This window comes from Coffea arabica, chromosome 6e (genome assembly GCF_036785885.1).
Source record: "Coffea arabica cultivar ET-39 chromosome 6e, Coffea Arabica ET-39 HiFi, whole genome shotgun sequence".
NCBI lineage: Eukaryota > Viridiplantae > Streptophyta > Magnoliopsida > Gentianales > Rubiaceae > Coffea > Coffea arabica.
In genome coordinates, this window is record NC_092321.1 from 62,171,275 (window position 1) to 62,190,564 (window position 19,290).

Consider the following 19,290-nt stretch of genomic DNA (forward strand, 5'->3'; position numbering starts at 1 on the left):
TGTCCAACAAAAACAGGCTGGCAAACTAGACAATTAAAAAGGCCAAGTGAAAGAAATGAGGAAACAGCCTTGTCAATCATAATATGCAACTTTTCCTAAACTAATGTACATTTACAACACTTAGTGATCAATACTGGAAAGGTTTCTAAAAAAAGAAAGTGCTAAAAGTTTTTTTTTTTTTAATAAAAAAAGAGTGCTAAACAAGATTTAAAACCACGAATGCCTGACATCATGGCCAATGGACCTTGATCATGAGTCATGGAGTCTCACAAAACAATAGACAAAATTATTCAAAGTAGTTAAACTGATCAATTTTCAATAGCTATTATGATTTACTTGACTACTCTATTGGAAAATAACCAATACATGAAGATAGTAAATACTGTGATCCGAAAAAGTCTAAAAAATATAATTAAAAAAAAGAAAAAAAAATTATGCCAGATGCGTGACTCATAATGAAGAAAAGCGAACAGACGATATCTCAAAGCATCACTACCCAGAAATTAAGAGCAAAATACCACAACAGAAACAAAGGCAAAAAGTGTCGCAATCAGCTCAATAATTAAGCAGAATAACGATAAATTGGTATCATACAACTGAAATGCAACTAAACTACAAAAAGGCATACAGGCCATCATAATCTGAGATTATGCCCAGGTAACAGGCATGGTAAAAGACAACTGAAACAAGTACATAGACGATGTTGCAGTCAAGACTGAATAAATAATATTGGATGACAAGGAATTGGTATCACAAAAGTGGTCATTCCAAAGCAACTGCCAGCCACTTAATACGTGTAATCAGAAAAAGAATACTTACAATTAGACTTACAATGGAAATCAAGCAATGCAACTACCAATAAAGGACTGCAGCTTTTAAGTTGACATTGCATGTAGAAGCAAGTCCAATTAGTATAATACAACATGAAGCTAAAAACAATAGCATGAACACAAGCCAAGATATCCAAACTGAAAAGGATCTATTTACAAGCAATTTTAGTCATATAGACAATAGGCAATGGTGAGTTTAACATAATGTGAGCAAGAAGGTCCACAACTTTACACCATCCATCATGTCTTACAGTTCTAATAATCATTTAGTGATGTCAGCCACCATTTCAAAAAACTAGCCATCTGGACATAATTAAATATACCTAAAACTAATATGCAGTACGAATATCATCATGCATCTGCAAGAAGAATATTGAGGAAAAAAGAAAGCAGGGTGGAGAAAGCATAACCATACTGAGCAACATTGGCTTACCAAATCTTCCCAAAAGCGGCCCGAGACAGCTTTCTTGAATCTGATAATCCACTTTCCACCATTACAATTAGCAGAATCCTATTGAACGTAGTACAATTCATCCGGTCCCCCAAAAAAAAGGAAAAAAGGATTAAAAAATTTAAGATTGAGAATATGCCAACAAGAAAAAGATAAGGCAAAAGGGAAAGCAGTGCAAATTTTACCTCCCACAAAGGTCGAATACCCTCCTTGAAAAGATGTAAATCAGTTGGGCTTGGTAATGATGATGGGCGTGCCAGGTGGCAATAGCAGACCCAGAAACCCTCAACCTACAAGCAGTGCATTTTAAATGGAAGAATAATGGAAAAAACAACATTGAAGTTTCTGCCTAGGAAAAACTGATTGCTGAGCATAACAATGTTATGCAGCATAAAAGGGTTTCTTATTTTCTTTGGAGAGGGGGTGAGAAAGGGGGAAGAGTTGCAACTTACAGTACTGAAATCCACAATCTTTTTTATGTTGTCTTCATATGATGCTTGAGTGCGAACTCCAGGTGTCCTTCGAGTATACCAAAAAACGAATTTGTGCTGATTGTCACATTGTATAAATGTAAGTGAAACTATACAGAGAAGTATAATAACGCTAACAACTTTATCATAGAAACAGCAAAAATCGGCCAGTATAATATGAGGATTTACAGAGATTCAATAGTACGAGACAAGATCCCTCCAAACTTGAGCCTACACTACTACATACATGATATTCACAAAATCAAGTAATATCAAAAAATAGTCATAATCAATAGAAAGTACAGCAGCAGGATTAAAAGGGCCTCCAAATGGCTTAAAACATCAAATAAGATGCAGAACTTTCTAAAATTTGATGAAACTGATAAATAACTAAATCCATCAGACAACAGACAAATCATGAGATAAATTAAGGGTTGGATAGGCGCGAAGAGAAAGATTAGAAGAATGTAAATATGTAACACTTAATGTACAACTTGATTTATCATAAAAGAGCTACTACCACCCATTTACAGTGGTTGAAAAGAATGATGAAATGAAACATACTACAACATATCTAACACAATTCCAGTTCATGTTATAATGAAAATGCATATAATCGACAAGGAAATCAAACTTTAAAACAGTTTCGGAATTTCTTAGGGGTGAGAGCCCTAGATGAGGAGTGGATTTGCTGTTAGGAAGAAGCGAGGCAGGAAGGCTCTTTTAAGAGAACTTAAGAGAATCAAAGAATGAAAGATGATTATCAGCAAAGTTGAGAAGTATCAAGCAAGGGCAGAAGAAACTTGACAAAGATTTCACCCAAATATTCCATTCTTACTTCCACACACTAAATATTAGAAAATATGGAAAACCATCATGCTCTCTCAGTCTTTCCCTTCTAACAAATCCCACTGACACCCTTTCTTCCCTCCGAAAAATAGATCCTTGATTGAACTTAACTTCTAGAATAAGCAGAACAAGAATTTAATCCCCAGCATTTAAACTCAAAATAAATGGAAGCAGTGACTTCTGGAGAGTCAGGTGAAGCTGATTCACAACAATAGAACCAAGTTTGATTTCAATATTGCTGCACCTAATCAGGCTATTTTATTTCCTTTTGCTATTCTCTTTTCAAAAGTAATTCTATCAGCCTTTTTGACTCCCGCTCAAGAATTTAACAGCCACAAATGCACTACTCACAAGTGAAAGGTTTAAATGCCTCGTGCAAAAGATAGAAAGATCTTTCACCAAGCAACAAAAGCAACATGAAGTGGCCATGTTTTGATTTTACCATAGTTTTCCTATCAAAAGAAAAACGTTCATGTTAGTTCTATTTCCACTTCTTCAGAAGATTTGTAAAAGCCAGTACATCACATTGCATCATTGGAAACTTAGTGCTTTCATAAGTGTAGCACTCTATGCAGTCAAAGTTGCAAAAGATAAGTGAAAACCATACAACAACAAAAGACAAATACAGAATGAGCACATAATTGGTGTAAGTTTCCAGAATTAAAAACACAAAAAAATCTAAAGCGCTGCAGTCTCTATACTTGTGTCATTGTGTCCTGCATCCTTGAGTAGAAAAGGGTGGACTCAGGAGAGAAGGCATGAGGACCAAATCTGTCAAGTGCTAGAGTTGAATAAATTGGACGAAGAAACAATATGTAGACTAAAAAAGAGAACAGGGGAAACGGATGTGATCATTCGAGTTCTTGACATGAAAGGAGGAGGGAAGAAAGTTATGAAAGCTTGAGTAGCTGAGAGATGGTGCGTGGAGTTCTGATGAATTTTGGATCTTCATAAATGTTTGTCTCAGTGATGCTGGAACAAAACAATCCAATATCACCAACAAAAAGGCCGTCATTTGAGATTCCTGGATTTGACTACTTAGCAACATCTACATTAATCTCTTAATTGAGTTGGTATTAATAAAATGTTGCCTCGAAACAAACAACTAAATGAAACCTAAAACGGTGCTTTTCCACACATTTTCAATCCTTTAACTCCTCCTTCAAGAGAAGCATACCCTAAACATCCATCATGAAAGAGGTTGCAAGCATTTTAGGTCAACTGAAAAATGATTGGCGTGTTTATCAGCCAAAAAAAAAAATCCACAAAAACAAAAGAGCAGGAAACAAAAAGTTACTCAATTCTAGGTTCAAATCAATCCCTACGGGAGAAGCACGCAAGCGGTCTCGTAAAACCTAATCGAAAGGGAATAAAAGAAGGAAAGAAATTAAGCAAAAAGAAAAGGAAGAAGAAGAGAAGAGGACCTTGAGAGGGTGGAGACCGGCTTTGAGATCAAGAGCAATGCGTTGTTCGCGGTCTTGTGCTTCTTTGTCTTTGCTGTCGGCATCCGACGATGCTAAACGGCTGAGGTCGGAGGAGCTGTTGTTAGTCTCCGATTCTTTCTTCTCCACTGCTGCTGCCACTTCCATCTGCCTTTCTTCTGCTTCTAACTGCTCCTACTCCTTTTTTTCACTTTTCCTTTTCTTCTTATTCACTGTATTTATTAGTAATTAAGTATCAACAAAATCACCTTACCCTTTTTCGCTTCTTTCGCTTCTCCTTTGCGATTACTATCAAGGGATAATTGCAGAAACCTCCCCTGAGGTTTTTGATACTAGCACTCACCTCCCCTATAATTTTTAAACTTGCACTGACCTCCCCTAGGGGGAAATTGGGCCTATTACTAACAATAAATTGTATGATTTTACTTTTATACCCTAACTAATTGCAGAAACTTAATGAAAGAATTTTAGAAAAGAAAAATTATTTTTTGTCAACAAATTGAGTGACTAATTAAACTAGATTACTTGTAAGTTTAAGCATCCTTAACCATTGTAAGCAAAACTAAGAAATGGTGCCAATTGAGGGGAGAAAAAGACATATGTTTTTATATTATGTTTTTCAAATTAGTCAATTTAAATCTAATTTTATATAATTGCAGAGAGGAAGCCTAATAAGCAATTCTAAAGTTTCTACTGAAGTAAGTATAAAGAAAACTTGCACAAATATATCTGCTCAAGTCATTTCTATTCCAAAACCTCCTCTAGTTCAACCTACTACTACTTCTCAAGTTGATATATCTCTTTTCATTAATACAGTTATAACCCAGTAATCTAGAATATCAGCAGCAGCAGTAGTTTTAGTACATAGTTTTAATACACTTGCTGCAATTTTTATTTACTAAAAACAACTTTATCTTATTAGTATGCACTTTTAATTACTTGTAACTAGGCTTATCTCATATTTAGTAACTTTTAGTGATGCTTAAATATGTTGTTAATTAGCTGATTGTTTAGCGATATTTTTTGTAAATGATTGGTTCTAACAACATAAGCAGTTGTGTTACCCCTACAAATAACTATTCATATTACTAATAGAGAATTTTAAAAGTGATATGTATTCTTTATAAACTTTGCTGCAAGAATCTAGATATATAGTCATTTAACTAGCCGTTAGTATCCATCGTTGCTTCATGTATTGTTGTTAAATTTCATTCAATTGCACTAACACCCATTGAATTTTGCTAAATCTTAATAGTTTTTTATATTTTGTCATTCCTCTGTTAATATAACTTGGCAAGTAGCATGAGGGGCAAATCTGGTACAAAATTCTCATCTCACTCCTTAAAAAAAAAAATTTAATGGTAACTTTTCTGGCATGGACTAAATCTGTAACACAAACTTTAAGTTCAAGGGTGGTAAGTGCTATTTTCTAAACCACAAAGGAGGTGTATGCTAATATCAGAAACCTTAGGGGAGGTTTCTGCAATTATCCCTACTATCAAATGAAAAAAAAGAGTATTTGCATGTGTTATTTGCATTCTCTCTATCTAGTTTTTATTTTGACAAGACCATATTACTTCCTCCCAAATTTATTCTCCTTACCTATGAGTTAACTTTACTAGATTTTTTTTTTTACATTCTAAAACCAATTAATTATTCCACTATATATTAAAATTATTCTATAAAACTTCACGAAATTATATGATGTCAAAGATCAATCTAAAAATGTAATATGAACAAATTTCAAATTTCAATTCCAAAATAAATATATAAATAAAAAATCTCAAGCTTCAAAGATGACCATAATTGAGTAAAATTATAATATCTCATAAATAGGACACTAATACTTCAAAAAGTCTACTAAGTATAGCTCATATTGTGAGGACTCGTAAAAACTATTATTTTTAAGCCTAATTTGTGGCTTAATAAATTATTTAATTGGATATTTGCCTCGAGGAATATTTTCTAGTCTTATTAGACCTAAATACATGGTAATATAACTTCGTTATATTTTTAAAGTAACTCATTTCACGAATTAATTTCCTGGAGCGCGTTTAGTAAAAATAGTGAATAGTGCTTGGAGATTTTATCCGCTTGAGAGTACAATAAGTTTGGAATATTGGAGACATGTACAATGGACCTAAATTCGGTATTTTAATGTTTAAATACTCAAGTGATAATTATTAGTACTATCGTTATAAGAATTTCCCGGAGGTTTCGCGTTATAGCGTAAAAAATTGACGGTACGCGTTTTCACACGCGCGACTTTATTTGAGGGACTTTAGACCCTTATTTTGGGACAATTAAGAGTGAATATTATCTACATGAATATAAATGCATTAGAGGTTTAGTGCACTGGTGAACCAAACGCGCGAGAAATCGAGCCCTAATCGCGCCAAACGCATCCTAATGTGAGTTGACTAATGGGTGACTTGAGGCCACAAGTTAATGTCTTCTCTTGGAAGCTAAAATCTGATCACTCTCTCTCTCTCTTGAGCTTCAAACAGCCGGCCAGCTCTCTCTCTCTCTCAACCTCCAAGTTTCAAAATTTCTTCTCACAAAAACCTCACCAAATCATCTCCAAATTCAACCAAACTTGCACCACACTTAGCTTAACATTAGGAGATCATTTTGAGCTGCAAAAGGGTGCCGGAAATCACGGTTTCTTGGAGCATTTTGAGGGCCAAAAATTCTGATCTAGTACACTAAGAAGGTATAACATGATCCATCACCTTAAACTTGATTTATAGTAGTAGATATGCATCTCTAAGTACTTGCATGTAAGTAGATGACTTGATATTGTTGGAAAAATGTGAAAGTGGGCTCTATGAACTCCCACTCTTGGGTTGTTGCTGATTTGATGATTGATAGTGGATATATTGTTGGTTTAGTGGTTAAAATGATGGATTAATGGTGTGTAATTGATAGAAACTTCATTGGGTGCAAGAAGCAAAAGTTTCCGATATTACCCCTGTCTTGTCCGACCATTTTTGTGCAAAATTTTGAGGTTCTAATGACTTGATTATATTGTTTACATGTTAGTGTGAGTGTGTACAAAATTTTATTGAAAAATAACATGATTTGGTTGGTCAAATGAGTTGATTTCCAAAGTTAGCAAAACTGGAAAATGAATCCCGTATTGCCCAGGCAGTTATTTTGTATCGGCTATAACTCTTTGGTCCGATGTCGAAATCAAGTGCCGTTTGTGGCATTGGAAACTAGACATTCCCAGCTTTCCATTGGTACCAATTTCACATTCTGGTTCCACTTGAGGGAGCCACATCATTCGATTGAAAATCACTGTCCTGTTTCGTTTCTCTCCAGGAGACAGGACAGGACTTGTATCTTGATGCTCAAAAACGAGCTGTTTGTGAATGGAATTTGAAAATGGTTTCTTCTGAGAAAATTCAGATTTATGAGAGAGCTTTCCAACGCCATCAACCACGCCCAATTCCAAGTTGAATTGAGTGAGTTGTGACCAAAGTTTGAAACGGCTACAGTGATAGAATTTTCCATTTGGACAGATTTGTAACTAACAATGATTTGGGACTTGTTTTCTGAAGCTTCTTGGTATAAATCACCTATCAAATGTACCTTAGACATTATCTACTGAAATGAACCGTGTTTGAGGTGTTTTATTGGCCAAACGTTTTGAAAATGGAAAAACGGAAGTCCAAGGCAGGTTTGCCGAGGAACTTCTTGAGACTTTAGTGATTTCGTTAACCAACTTTATGAATGAATTTTCCTACGAAATTTGGTAGAGAAATAGCCCTTATATGGTAGGATAATACTGCCAAATTTGGTGCCATTTCAAGTCCGTTTCAGTGTTCAACCAACGTCCCAAAGTTCATGTTTAAATCTGGAAATTTTTGATCGAGGAGGAATTTTTAGCCAACTTTGAGCTGCTATATCTTGGCGCTCAAAACTTCAATTCTTGTACCGTTTGTTTCGTTTTAAACTTTGATTGTAGATCTAATTGAGTTCTAAATTTCGGAGGTTAGTTCGTATTGTGTGAATTTTGCCGGATTTTCAAAGATGGTCAAAAACCAACCCCGAAACTGTCTAAATGGTCCCAAGCAGCAACTTTGAGTCAATTTTGAATACCTTCTGTTTGGAATCATGGAAAAGTATCTTCTAGGAACTTTTACCGCTTTTGAAGAAGTTTCCAACGGTATCAAGCTTCCCAATTTTGGACCTACATAGCGCAAGATACGATTTTTCTAAAATTGACACCCAAAGCTGAAATTTGTCAATTTCTTAGAAAATGAGATTTTGGAAACTTGCCTTCTTTTCTCGATACCGATTGAACATTTTGAACTCGATTTCATGGAAAATATTAGTCTCTCTCTTTAGACTTTAAAACTTTACTCTTGAGCCTCGATTATTAATAATTAAGGCCCAATTCATGAATTCCCTTTAGATTGTACAACCTTCTTTGATAAGTAGGAGTTCTAAGTGATAGTGTATAATAGTTAATGGTTATTTTGCTCAGGCGCTCAAGGGGACCTTCAAGAAGAACTCGAAGTGGACGCCTAGACACTTGTTTGAGTATTTACTCTCTTGTTGCAATAGGTGAGTGTTCCATATAGGAATACGTAATTGGAATAAATCTATGACATGCTTAACCCATGGTCATTAAGTGTTAAGTGCTATATGATAAGAATTTACCACACTCATGCATATTCGAATGAGGTATACTTGAATTGCTCGACATGAAATACCTGAAGTATGTATATTTGAACTATTCGATATGAAATGCTTAAAGAGCATATTTATGTGATTACTTGAAATGCTAGATATGAAATGCTTGGAGAGCCTATATATACATGATGTGTTTACATGATTAATTATGCTATGGCAGCATAAGTCGGTTGGAGTGAATCTCCTCGACTCTTACGTGGTAAAAGTGGAAAACGGCCAATGGCGGCCTATTAAAATGACATATGTCTACCAATTAACCGTAATTACCACCGTTAACCGTTTACCGTTTACTGTTAACCGTGTTTACTTACCGTTTTCTAATCTATGTGGTTACTTGCTTACTTGATTATCATGAATCACATGTTATATGAAGTTGTCCATCATTGTTAGGCGAGTGTGTACTTTACCTCACTCGACCTATTCAAATAATGAATTTTATCTTTGTCGAATTACTTGGTTACCTGTGCATGTTGTAAGCTATAAGCTGAACTTGGGCCCTGCCTCGGTTACTGACCTACTCGAGCCAGGACTGGGCTCGGTCGGGTAGGTTGGAGCCTTGGACAACCGTTTCGATATACTCGAGTATTACCACTGGAGGGATAAGGCGATGGCCAGACCGTACCGTGGGGATCGGAAGTCATAAGGTGCAGATGACCGACAGAGTTCCACTGGAACACCGTATCCTACAGTATATGTTTACCTTGTATCATGATGATTGTTTCGTGCTAAAATGTCAACATGAAATCCTGAGCTATGCCTGTAATAAGCTCCCATCACTCGTGAACTATACATGCTAATGTCTCATACCATGATAAATGTCTCAAATTACCCGTACAATGATTATCACCTCATGATAACATGCCATTGTGTAACCTTGAACCATGCATATGATATGCCTAACTTACTTGATTTATTTGAACTGTTAGAGTGTTTTGGAACCTCACTGGGCTGTGTAGCTCATACCACGTTGTGGACTTCTTTTCAGGGTTAGAGACCAAGGGTGCTCGTGAGTAGTACTAGATTGTTCTCTTTTGAAGACTTTGAGTTATATTATAACGGATGGCTATTGTACCCTTTTCCGTTGGGTTGTATTTAAGCTTGAAAGTTACATAATTGTAAGTGTGAGATATTTGAAGTACTTTAATTATGTATTGAAGTTACTTATAGTATTTCGAGCTCTTGAATGATGGATTGTAGTGAGTCCTGGCGAGAGTTGGGCAGGCGTCCCGCGGATACCCTTTGGTTCGCCTTAGGGAGAAGTGGGGGCGTCACACATATGACCACCATAGTGGAAGTGAAACTTTCTAATATATTTCAACAAAAGCATAACAGCATCTAGTGTCCAGATGATGCAATGGAACTTCAGTTGTGAGTATAAAAATCTACAAAATTGAAATTGAAATAAAATATAAAAAACAAATTAAAAAACAGTTATGTAGATTTAGAAAAAAGAGAAGCAAAAGTTAAATTTCTTTACCTTTTAGACAAGTATAACAATTGTGCCCAACTTCTTTACATATGAACACAATATAGGGTAGGAGAAAAAATTAAAATAGGGATAATATGGTCTCATCGAGATGAAAATAGAGTAGGAGAAATGCAAATAACAAAAAGGGAGTGCAAATAATGGGAGTGTTTGGATAGCAGATTATTTTAAATAATATTTCGTTGGCATCATAAACACATTTTCCAACCCAACTTTTTATATTGTTAATTACCCTTTTATCTCACATACATCACATCATAAAAAATGTTAGAGTAATTATTCCAAATAATACTCTATCCAAACAAACTCAATATTACTCAAAAAAAAAGAAAAAATAAAAAAAGAGGTGGTTCGTTTGGAGAGAATTGTTTGTGAATTACTTAGTACGATGGAGATGCGTCTAAAACGATCGTAGTCCATGTGTTTGTTTGGATAATGGATTATTTGTAAAAGGATTTTTTCCCCTCACATCGTCAATACCTTTTAAGCTCACATATATTATTCAAAAATGTATTACAATATATTTTTTGAAAAGTGCATACAGAGTTCGGTTCCGCACCACGACACTTCAAATGTTGTCATTTCCCTCTTCATGCAAAAATATTCAATCATAAGTTAGACCCTATTTGATAACTCAATCCAGCACTTATTTCTCTCTTGATGCAAAAATATCCAGTTGTAAATTATGCCATATTTGATAATCTAATTCAGCACTTAAATTTAATAGATTTAGATTTTAACATATTTAAAAGTGTTTGATAATAATAAAAGAACAAAAATTAATTAATTAAATGAGTATGAATTGTGTGGGCAAAATTTACTCCAAAGAATAAGTTATTTATTTAAATATATTTAAGCATATTTATTTAATGAATTTAAGTCTTTTCAAAACCAATACTGATTATTAATAGTCTAATTATACATTACATATTTAAAAACAATACATTTATCGATAGATACATTAGAGTGTAAATCTAATTTTACATATCAAAGCATAAATTTTATATATACACACACACTAACACACACTAACGGGTCTAGCTTTAATCGGGTAGAGCCTAAAGAGATCCTAATTCGAATCATATTTTAATCGGATTTCAAATCTATATCCAAGTTATGTCTAACCTAGGGATTATATCATTATCGTATGCTCGATTCCTTTTCTTTTCGGCCAGTTCGATGTTATTGACAGCCCTAATTCTCCTATTAGCATTTTGTTTTTGGACTGCACTCAAGAATTTGCCTAACTTTTGAAGAGTCCAAATCATGGTAGTACCAAAACAGGTGGAAATTTCGTACCAAAAAATAAAGAGGGGGGAGGGGGGAGATCTGAGGTGATGAACTGATGACGGATGGATAGGGGTGTGAAGTCAAAATGTAAAGCGTAGAGAGTAGGAAAGGCCCCGCGGCCTACCATTAGGACTGTAAATGGGGCTGGACCAACCCGAGTTCGGCTCGCTCGGCCCGACAAAAAGCCCGATAAACCTGATCATTTAGTGAACCGATCTGAGTCTGAGCCTAAAAATTAGGTCCGAATTAAATGTGAGCCGAGCTTGGATCTTATTAGGCTCAAACCCGATATAGGTCCGGCCTTTTAATTACCTATATATATAATATTTATATTTTGATATTATATATAATTATATATCCAAATATATTATTACTAAATACTAAATATATACATAAATTACAAAACACAAAAATACATCTAAAAACTCTTTCATGAGCTTTCTTGAGAGCCAATATTGGTAATGCATAACTAAATCTCTAATTTTTCTTATTGGTTGAGTAAATTTTTGTATTGGCATAATATTGGTTGATTTTTTTTTGGTCTACAAACACAAAAATCATCAAGCATATTTGGATTTAAATCACAAGATTATAAAAAAAGTTTCAACTTTTAAAGATGTATTGGCTTATGATCGCATGTTTTATTACTATTTTTCATGCATTTTGAATGGATTAAATATAAATATTGTTGAAAAATTTTTGGTTTATATACGTTTTAAGAACTATTATTTGTTCATGTTTAGTTTTAATATTATAGTCTTGTAAATGTTAAATTAGTTTTACAAATTAATAGTTATAGTAATTATATTAAGAAAATTAAGGAGTAATAAGTGAGCTTAGGCTAAACCCGATTAAGGCTTACAACCCGAATATTATGTGAGTTGAGTATGAGTTTCACATTTACGAACCCGAAACTCATAGTCCGAAATCCGAAAATAATTCAAATTAAATGAGTTGAGTTTGAACTCATCAAAACCCGGCTCATTAGACCCAATTAACAGGCCTACCTACCACCGCCATGACGTACCAAACCAAAGCGGTCATCTCGAAGCACTTATTAGCTATATATAAATTACCCTTTGCGCTTTTAATAAACAAAAAAAGAAAGATATTATTCTCAACCTTTGTCCTACTTTACGTTAACATTTAGTAATTTACTAAAAATACTAGTCATATTGACTGATCTACTTTATTTTTATTTCTTTTTTTTATGTGGTCAATGAACCATAAAAATACAGAAAAAAACTACAGGTACGGATTAGAGACAATATAATATATAAGTGGAGTATTAATTAACGTAGTAATGAATCATCATGGAATTTAGAAGAGTAGTAATTTCTTTCAAAAATGGAGCGTGAGAAAACGTGTAAGTTGTCAAAGTCGTAGTAGTATTTTTCTAGAGTTTTAGAGAGAGAGAGAGAGAGAGAGAGAGAGAGGAAGGAGTTGTTATCGTGGTCTTTTCTTTCTCCATATACAGACCAACTGCCCAAAATTTGTCTCTCTCAGGTTCCACCTCTATTTTTGGTTTTTTTTTTTTTTCTGTTTTTTCTCATCATCTGTCATCTATCTTCTTCTTCTCCTTCTGTTCCTTGGTGGTGGTGGTGGTGTTGGTGAAATCGATGAAGATGGGACGTTTGAGATTGATCATCTGCTCCATCTGTTTGCTTTCTTGGGTTCCAACCCCCCTTGCATCTTCTTCATCGCATCCTGTCTGCCCTGCTGCTTCCCATTCTCGACCATTTTCCAGTCTTCACGCCCTCACCTCTCAGTGCCCTCCTTCCTTCCTTCCTAACTCCCCTCTCCATGTAAGATTCTCTTCCCCCTCTTTTTACGTTCTTATTTCTGCTCTCAAGATTCCTTATTTATTTATTTTTTACTATTATTTTCTTTGTCCGTTTGATCAGATTTACTGTCACGATTATGCCTGCTTAGCTTTCACTGCTGTCCAGTTTACTGCTCTAAATTTATGGGTTTTGATTTTTCGCACTCTTGAATTGCTTCTGATAGCGGATTTTGGCACTCTTGATTTCTTTGGTTATTCGGGTTGACTTTGTTTTTTTATATCTATATTTTGTCTCTCGCTGTATTAGACTGTTATTTCCGAGCGATTCCCACCGAATTTGTGCTTGCTTTCTCTGCAAGAGGGCTTCTGAGCTTTTCTTTTCTTTATTCCATGGGGCTGGTTATTTGCTTTCCTAATTTCAAAGCTTTGAATCTGGGGGAAATTTGCTGATTATGGTACTTTGGCCCACAAATGACGAAATTTGGAGCCAAGGTGGCTTCTTTTTTTCCCCCCTGTTTTGGCTGTACCAAAGTACTATGTATTTAGTGCTAACCCCTGGTTGTATAGAATCAGAAGATATGCATAATTGGCCACATCGCACAGCTTGGGAAAAAAAAATAGTCTTTACAAGGCATAGATTCTGAACGTGATTAATGGTTCCGGTTGGCATTTGCTTTTATCCAACTAAGTAGCTTGAATGCTAAAACGTTAGTCTAGGGTGCTTGTGCTACTAAGATTTTGTCTGTGGCTTATTTAAATGTGGATCTTCTACCAACCGAAAGAAGAAGAAGAAGAAATGTGTTCACTCACGTGATTTATATATTAGAGTTTGTGTCATCTGTAATCTGTCTAGGCTTGGATTTGTGGATTTGTTGCCCAAAGTTCCATGGAAAGTAAAAGGTGAAAACTATCAGACAGTGATTTGCATAAGTGAACAAAAGAGGGAATCAGTTTAAGAATGTTTACCACATGTTGGTGTTTCAAAATCACAGGTCTTAAGCATTCACGTGCTAATTTTCACTCTGAGAGGATGATCGCATTTTTGTGCAGCATCTTTCATTTAGTTGTTCAGTCATTATTTGAGGATGTTCATTTTATTTTCCTGGTTTTCAAAACTTCTTAGCATGTTATGAAGTTATTATTTATCAGGGATGAAAGTATAGTAATTGACTTAGCATCAGCTTTGCCAATCCTATGCCTTTACTTGAGCACTCTGACTCCACTTATACTAACCCTTTTAGGAATATATTAAGAATTGGCTCTATTTTCAAAGAGATTAGATTATTGGCCAACAGGGTAACAAGAGAAAAGCTTTTTTTGTATTAAGAGGAAGTAAAGATGGAAATTTAAGCTTGTTTTGGGGCAGGTATTGTACAAAGGGGCCAGTAAAGATTTGACGGCTAGTAGTGCTTAGAGCTGTTATAACTATTGATGACTGAATATACATCCTGATAGACTTTCGCATCCAGCACACGATGCAGTTGTGGGCATGGAATAGAGTGTCCAAGACTGTCAAAATCTAAAGGGATATTTTGACTTTCAGTGAAATCTCTATTGACTTCTAAGATTTCAAGAAACATATCAAAAAAAATTGAGTATTACTTTTGCCAGGACTTTCATATGAAAATCAATTACCCCTGGTAAAGATAACCTGTTCTAGTATGTGAAAAGAGTTATCTGGACATCTTTATTCGATTTAGATGTATATGGTGTACAAAAACATTTCTGAATACTTAGACAACGAACATTATCCAAAACCTAATGGGGCATATGAGGTTGTTATATCCTGTACTGTAGTTTGACTCTCTGGCAGTGTTAGTGTCCTGATTTTAGAAAGTTATTAACCTGACACTTGCACCTGCACCCATGCCAGTCACCTGTACCTGTCTCTGTCTGAAATAGCATTAATGTCATTAATATGTCTTTTCACATTATTCCAAAAGAAGACTGGATGGTCATACATGCACTAGCCTTAAAAAGGACTATTACTTGTACAGCAATGATGTTTTTGACTGATATTTAGATTGGTCTCTGAAGAATTTTGACACCCATATGCATGTAAAAACTCAATGATACATCTGGAAATACTTGATTTCTGGAATATTTTTGGTGCAAATATGTAGAAGAGATTACTTAATAATTAGCAGTATATTTCTGGTAAGATAGAACATGATACCCGCTACTTTGCCGTTATTATATATGGATGAGTATGTATTTGTGGGAATATTGTGATAACAGCATTCAAAATACTTGTGTAAAAACAGCATGAATAACTTGCAGAGCATGCCTTAAAATGAGTTGTACAATACCTAATTACGCAACGCTTCTCTTATATGTCAGTATGTCCATATATGGGGTGGTATATTACTAGATATTGCCGGTAATAAAATATTTATTCTGATTTTGGGGTTCTGGAGAATATAGTTCTCATTGAACGATTTGTAGCTGCTGCCTCTATTACAGCCTTTATAATCTGTGGTTGGCATGTCGCATTTTCTTGTGGTCTTCCTTTTACACTGTTTTTGGAACTAAACTAGCAGACCCCTTTCCTTGTCTTGTTGACTGAGTATTATTTCAGCAGTTTAGTCTGTATTATTTCAAGTTTACTTATACCGTACATTCTAAATTTCTACTGAAAACAAGTCCGTCTCTCTCTTTGGGCTGCAATATGTCATACATTAATGTGTGACTGGGAAAAGGTTAGGTTAATGCACGAAAAGATGGTGCATTTCGTAATATACGGAATAGAGCAAATGCTAGAGCCCATTACTGACAGCACAGCGTCCTCTGCAGTATGTTGCATTAAGAAGAAAGTCATTATATGGTTTCTTGGCAGTCCTTAAAATTGAATTTGCATGTTCCATTACAGTTTCTTTCTCAAATAATTTTATACTAAAGAATAACTATATGTCATAATTTTTCAGGTTAATGGCAACTTGCTTGAGAGAGTTCTTTCTTCTAAAGCAAGAAACAGCTATGCTGCTGTGCTGTTTTACGCTTCTTGGTGTCCGTTTTCGCAGAGAGCTTATATGACATTTGAAGTGTTAAGTTCCATGTATCCACACATTGAACATTTAGCAGTAGAACAATCTTCAGCCACGCCAAGGTAAGAAGCTGATTTTTCTCTGTTCATCACAGCTAGATGTCCTTTGACCCTTGTCCAAAGGAAGAAGAAAGCATTATTCCTACTTGCTATACCAGAACAATCACTTTTAACAACATCCATTCATAGAAGTTTTGCCACACTTGGTCTCTTTTCTGCCATATAAGTGCTTTGAGTCTCTTCCTCGAAAGGAGAGGATTATTGAGCACCAACCAAAAGAAAGACCATTCTAGCAATTGCTACATGGGTTCTTCATTCAACCATGAAGCAATTGTGCCGCCCCCTAGATATGGCTTCGGTGCTAGTATGGTAATATCTGTTGGATTTGGGCAAACATCAAGTTGACTTGAAGTCGGCCTTGTTGCTCTACCAAGAAAAAATGAAATCCTACTAAGATGTACTCAACACAAATTTAAGTGTTCTTCTGGGATATCCTAGTATTGATGAGCAGAAGGACACCAAAACAGTGCATGTTCAGCATGCTGGCGCCTCCTAGTGTTTGTCTTTTGACCAGTGAAATAACTGTTCTCGCTGTACACAGGAAGGGAGATATACAGGACAGGAATGAATGAAGTTTCTTCAAATATGCGCTCATGAATAAGTACTCACATTATAGTCTATGTGACATAGTCAAAAGAATTGTGTAGGCTGAGAATTTTTTAGAATGTTATTTATTCAAGCTTGTGGTCTGATTGTTAAGACTCTGAGCTTATGTTCGCTTTATATATTCAAGCTTGTGTTCTGATTTGCTAAGACTCTGAGCCTATGTTTCTCGTTTGCTTTTGGAACCTCTTAGAGATCCCATGGACATTTGTTTTTATAGTCTACTGAACTGCTTTTTGTGGTTATTGTTTCAGCTTGTTTTCCAGATTTGGCATACATAGCTTACCAGCTATAGTAATGGTGAAACAAAAGTCAAGAACGCGGTTTTATGGTTCCAAGGATCTTGACTCTCTTGTTGAATTCTACAAGCAAACCACTGGTATGACTTTCTAGTTTATTTGTCTGTATACCCTGGATGCATTGTGATTCTGCCGGGAACTTTTGTAGCATATAAATCTCTTCTCTTTACATTAAATTTGCTACCCTGAAATCATATACTTGGCTGTCTAATGCTTTTTAATGCTGAATTCCATGCTCCCGTGGATCTTGTCCTCATGACCAAGTATACTGTTAATTTGGAATGGTGGTTTTATGATTGTATCATGGTTTAATAGCTAATTTGGAAGGAATGCGTTCTGATCTTCTTTGAGCAATTCTATCTATTATTTTTAGGTCTTGTGATAATATTGTAAATTTGTTGAACTCCTTGGGTGGGCAGTCAATACAGATATTATTTTGCAGGGGCAACTAAAATATGTTTATTGTTGATCTTCATCTTATTGTTTTGCGTGTAGGAAGTGAACCAGTTCAATACGTTGCTGCAAACCAGTCTGGCAGCTCTGTAACAAGTCCGAAGTTGATCGTGCAATCATGGATGGGGTCATCCAATCGCGAGATGGTTACTAGGGAACCCTACTTAATATTCTCTGTATTGTTCCTAATTTTGCGTGTGCTGGTATATGTAATGCCAACCGTTCTATACCGTCTCGAAGATGTATGGGCATCGTACCGGCCTCATCTGAATATGGAAATTTTCGGGGAGACGAGCCAAGTCTTGGGGCGCATTCTTCAGATGATTGATGTGAAGAGGGCTTGGTCCAAGCTGAGAATTTGCAAAAACAGGAACTTCCACCAGAGTGCAAGGAATGCCAGAGTGTGGGCGTCCTCTCTGGCTTCAGTCTCTTTAGGTGAAACGTCAATGCTCCAGGAAATCTGGGCAAAGAAAGGATAAAACTGTAGCACATATCCTGATGGTCATCATGTAACTCTAGCATCTGATACTTGCAAAGCGGAAACAGTGGAAGAAGCTTTTAGTTTTGTTATAGGGGAAGTTTTGTTATCTGAGTTGTATTCCATCCTGGATTTTTGTCCATTTCTCGCTGTCATGGGAAAACAAACGATGGACCGAACATCCTTGTATATGCAAATCAACAGAGATAATGTGTATATTTGTTGTGTTATAAGAAGCCATTTCAATGTGAAGCAGCAGGTTGCTATGACAGACTCTGATTAATATTTTGTCTCTCTTTCAAATTCTGCGCGTGCATGTGAAATGTGTATGAATTCTGCTTTTAGCTTTTTGTCATGGATCGCGAACTGGCCTTGGCTCCGGTTCGATTCATGCTTTGGGTTGATTATACATAAAAATCGGATTGAACCGTGCGAATTGGATTGAACCATTGAACCGGCGATTTTTTTGTTTTTGTCTATTAAATTAAAAAAAAAAATTTCAAAAAAGAATATGTTTTCCTTAACCCTAAAAATTAATTATTAAATGCCACATTCACTTATTTTCTTTTCATTTTTTGCCTCTTATCAAGTTTGTATTTTTATTTTCTATTTTCTTGACTTCCTCCAAATTCAAAACTTCTTTTTTTTTTTAAGTTGCAATATCTAAATATCAAAAATTTGGATTAAAATTTAAACTCACAATGTTTAATTCTCATATACGTGAATTTTGTATAATTTCAAAATATTGTGATATTTTTGAGTTGGATTTAACATTATTTTTTGATAAATTCAATTAAGATTGAGATGAAATTTATTTGTTTAAACTTATAATTTAAAAAATTTATTTGTAAAAATTCAAGTTCTTTGAAAATATTAAAATTTTTATTATATAAAGTCTTAAATTAGTCCAATGCACGCCTTATTTTGTGCATATATATTTATATAAATTATTTTTAAAAAAATTCATTGAATCGGGGTTGAATCGATCCGATCGATTGAATCTCGACTCGAACACCTCATCAATTTAATTAACGGTCCGAGTTTTAAAACAT

General features: G+C 35.1%; 2 protein-coding genes and 1 long non-coding RNA gene across 3 annotated transcripts; 2 read left to right on the plus strand and 1 right to left on the minus strand.

Moving 5' to 3' along the window:
* Positions 1 to 1,085: 1,085 nt before the first annotated feature.
* On the minus strand, positions 1,086 to 4,255 carry LOC113697563 (eukaryotic translation initiation factor NCBP-like). The gene is made up of 4 exons (XM_072055939.1): positions 4,025 to 4,255; positions 1,734 to 1,829; positions 1,467 to 1,571; positions 1,086 to 1,341 (listed from the first exon to the last, which is right to left on the minus strand). Exons 1-4 carry the CDS (start codon positions 4,187 to 4,189, stop codon positions 1,144 to 1,146), a joined length of 564 nt encoding a protein of 187 aa, XP_071912040.1. The 5' UTR covers positions 4,190 to 4,255; the 3' UTR covers positions 1,086 to 1,143.
* A 2,258-nt stretch (positions 4,256 to 6,513) lies between these two features.
* On the plus strand, positions 6,514 to 9,912 carry LOC113694756 (uncharacterized). The gene is made up of 3 exons (XR_003449471.2): positions 6,514 to 6,755; positions 8,535 to 8,614; positions 9,729 to 9,912. It is a non-coding gene; the product is annotated as an uncharacterized lncRNA (long non-coding RNA).
* A 2,998-nt stretch (positions 9,913 to 12,910) lies between these two features.
* On the plus strand, positions 12,911 to 18,490 carry LOC113694508 (5'-adenylylsulfate reductase-like 5). Its single transcript, XM_027213329.2, has 4 exons — positions 12,911 to 13,324; positions 16,227 to 16,408; positions 17,263 to 17,387; positions 17,803 to 18,490. The coding sequence occupies exons 1-4, from the start codon at positions 13,139 to 13,141 to the stop codon at positions 18,237 to 18,239; spliced, it is 930 nt and encodes a 309-aa protein (XP_027069130.1). The 5' UTR covers positions 12,911 to 13,138; the 3' UTR covers positions 18,240 to 18,490.
* The last annotated feature ends 800 nt before the right edge of the window (positions 18,491 to 19,290 follow it).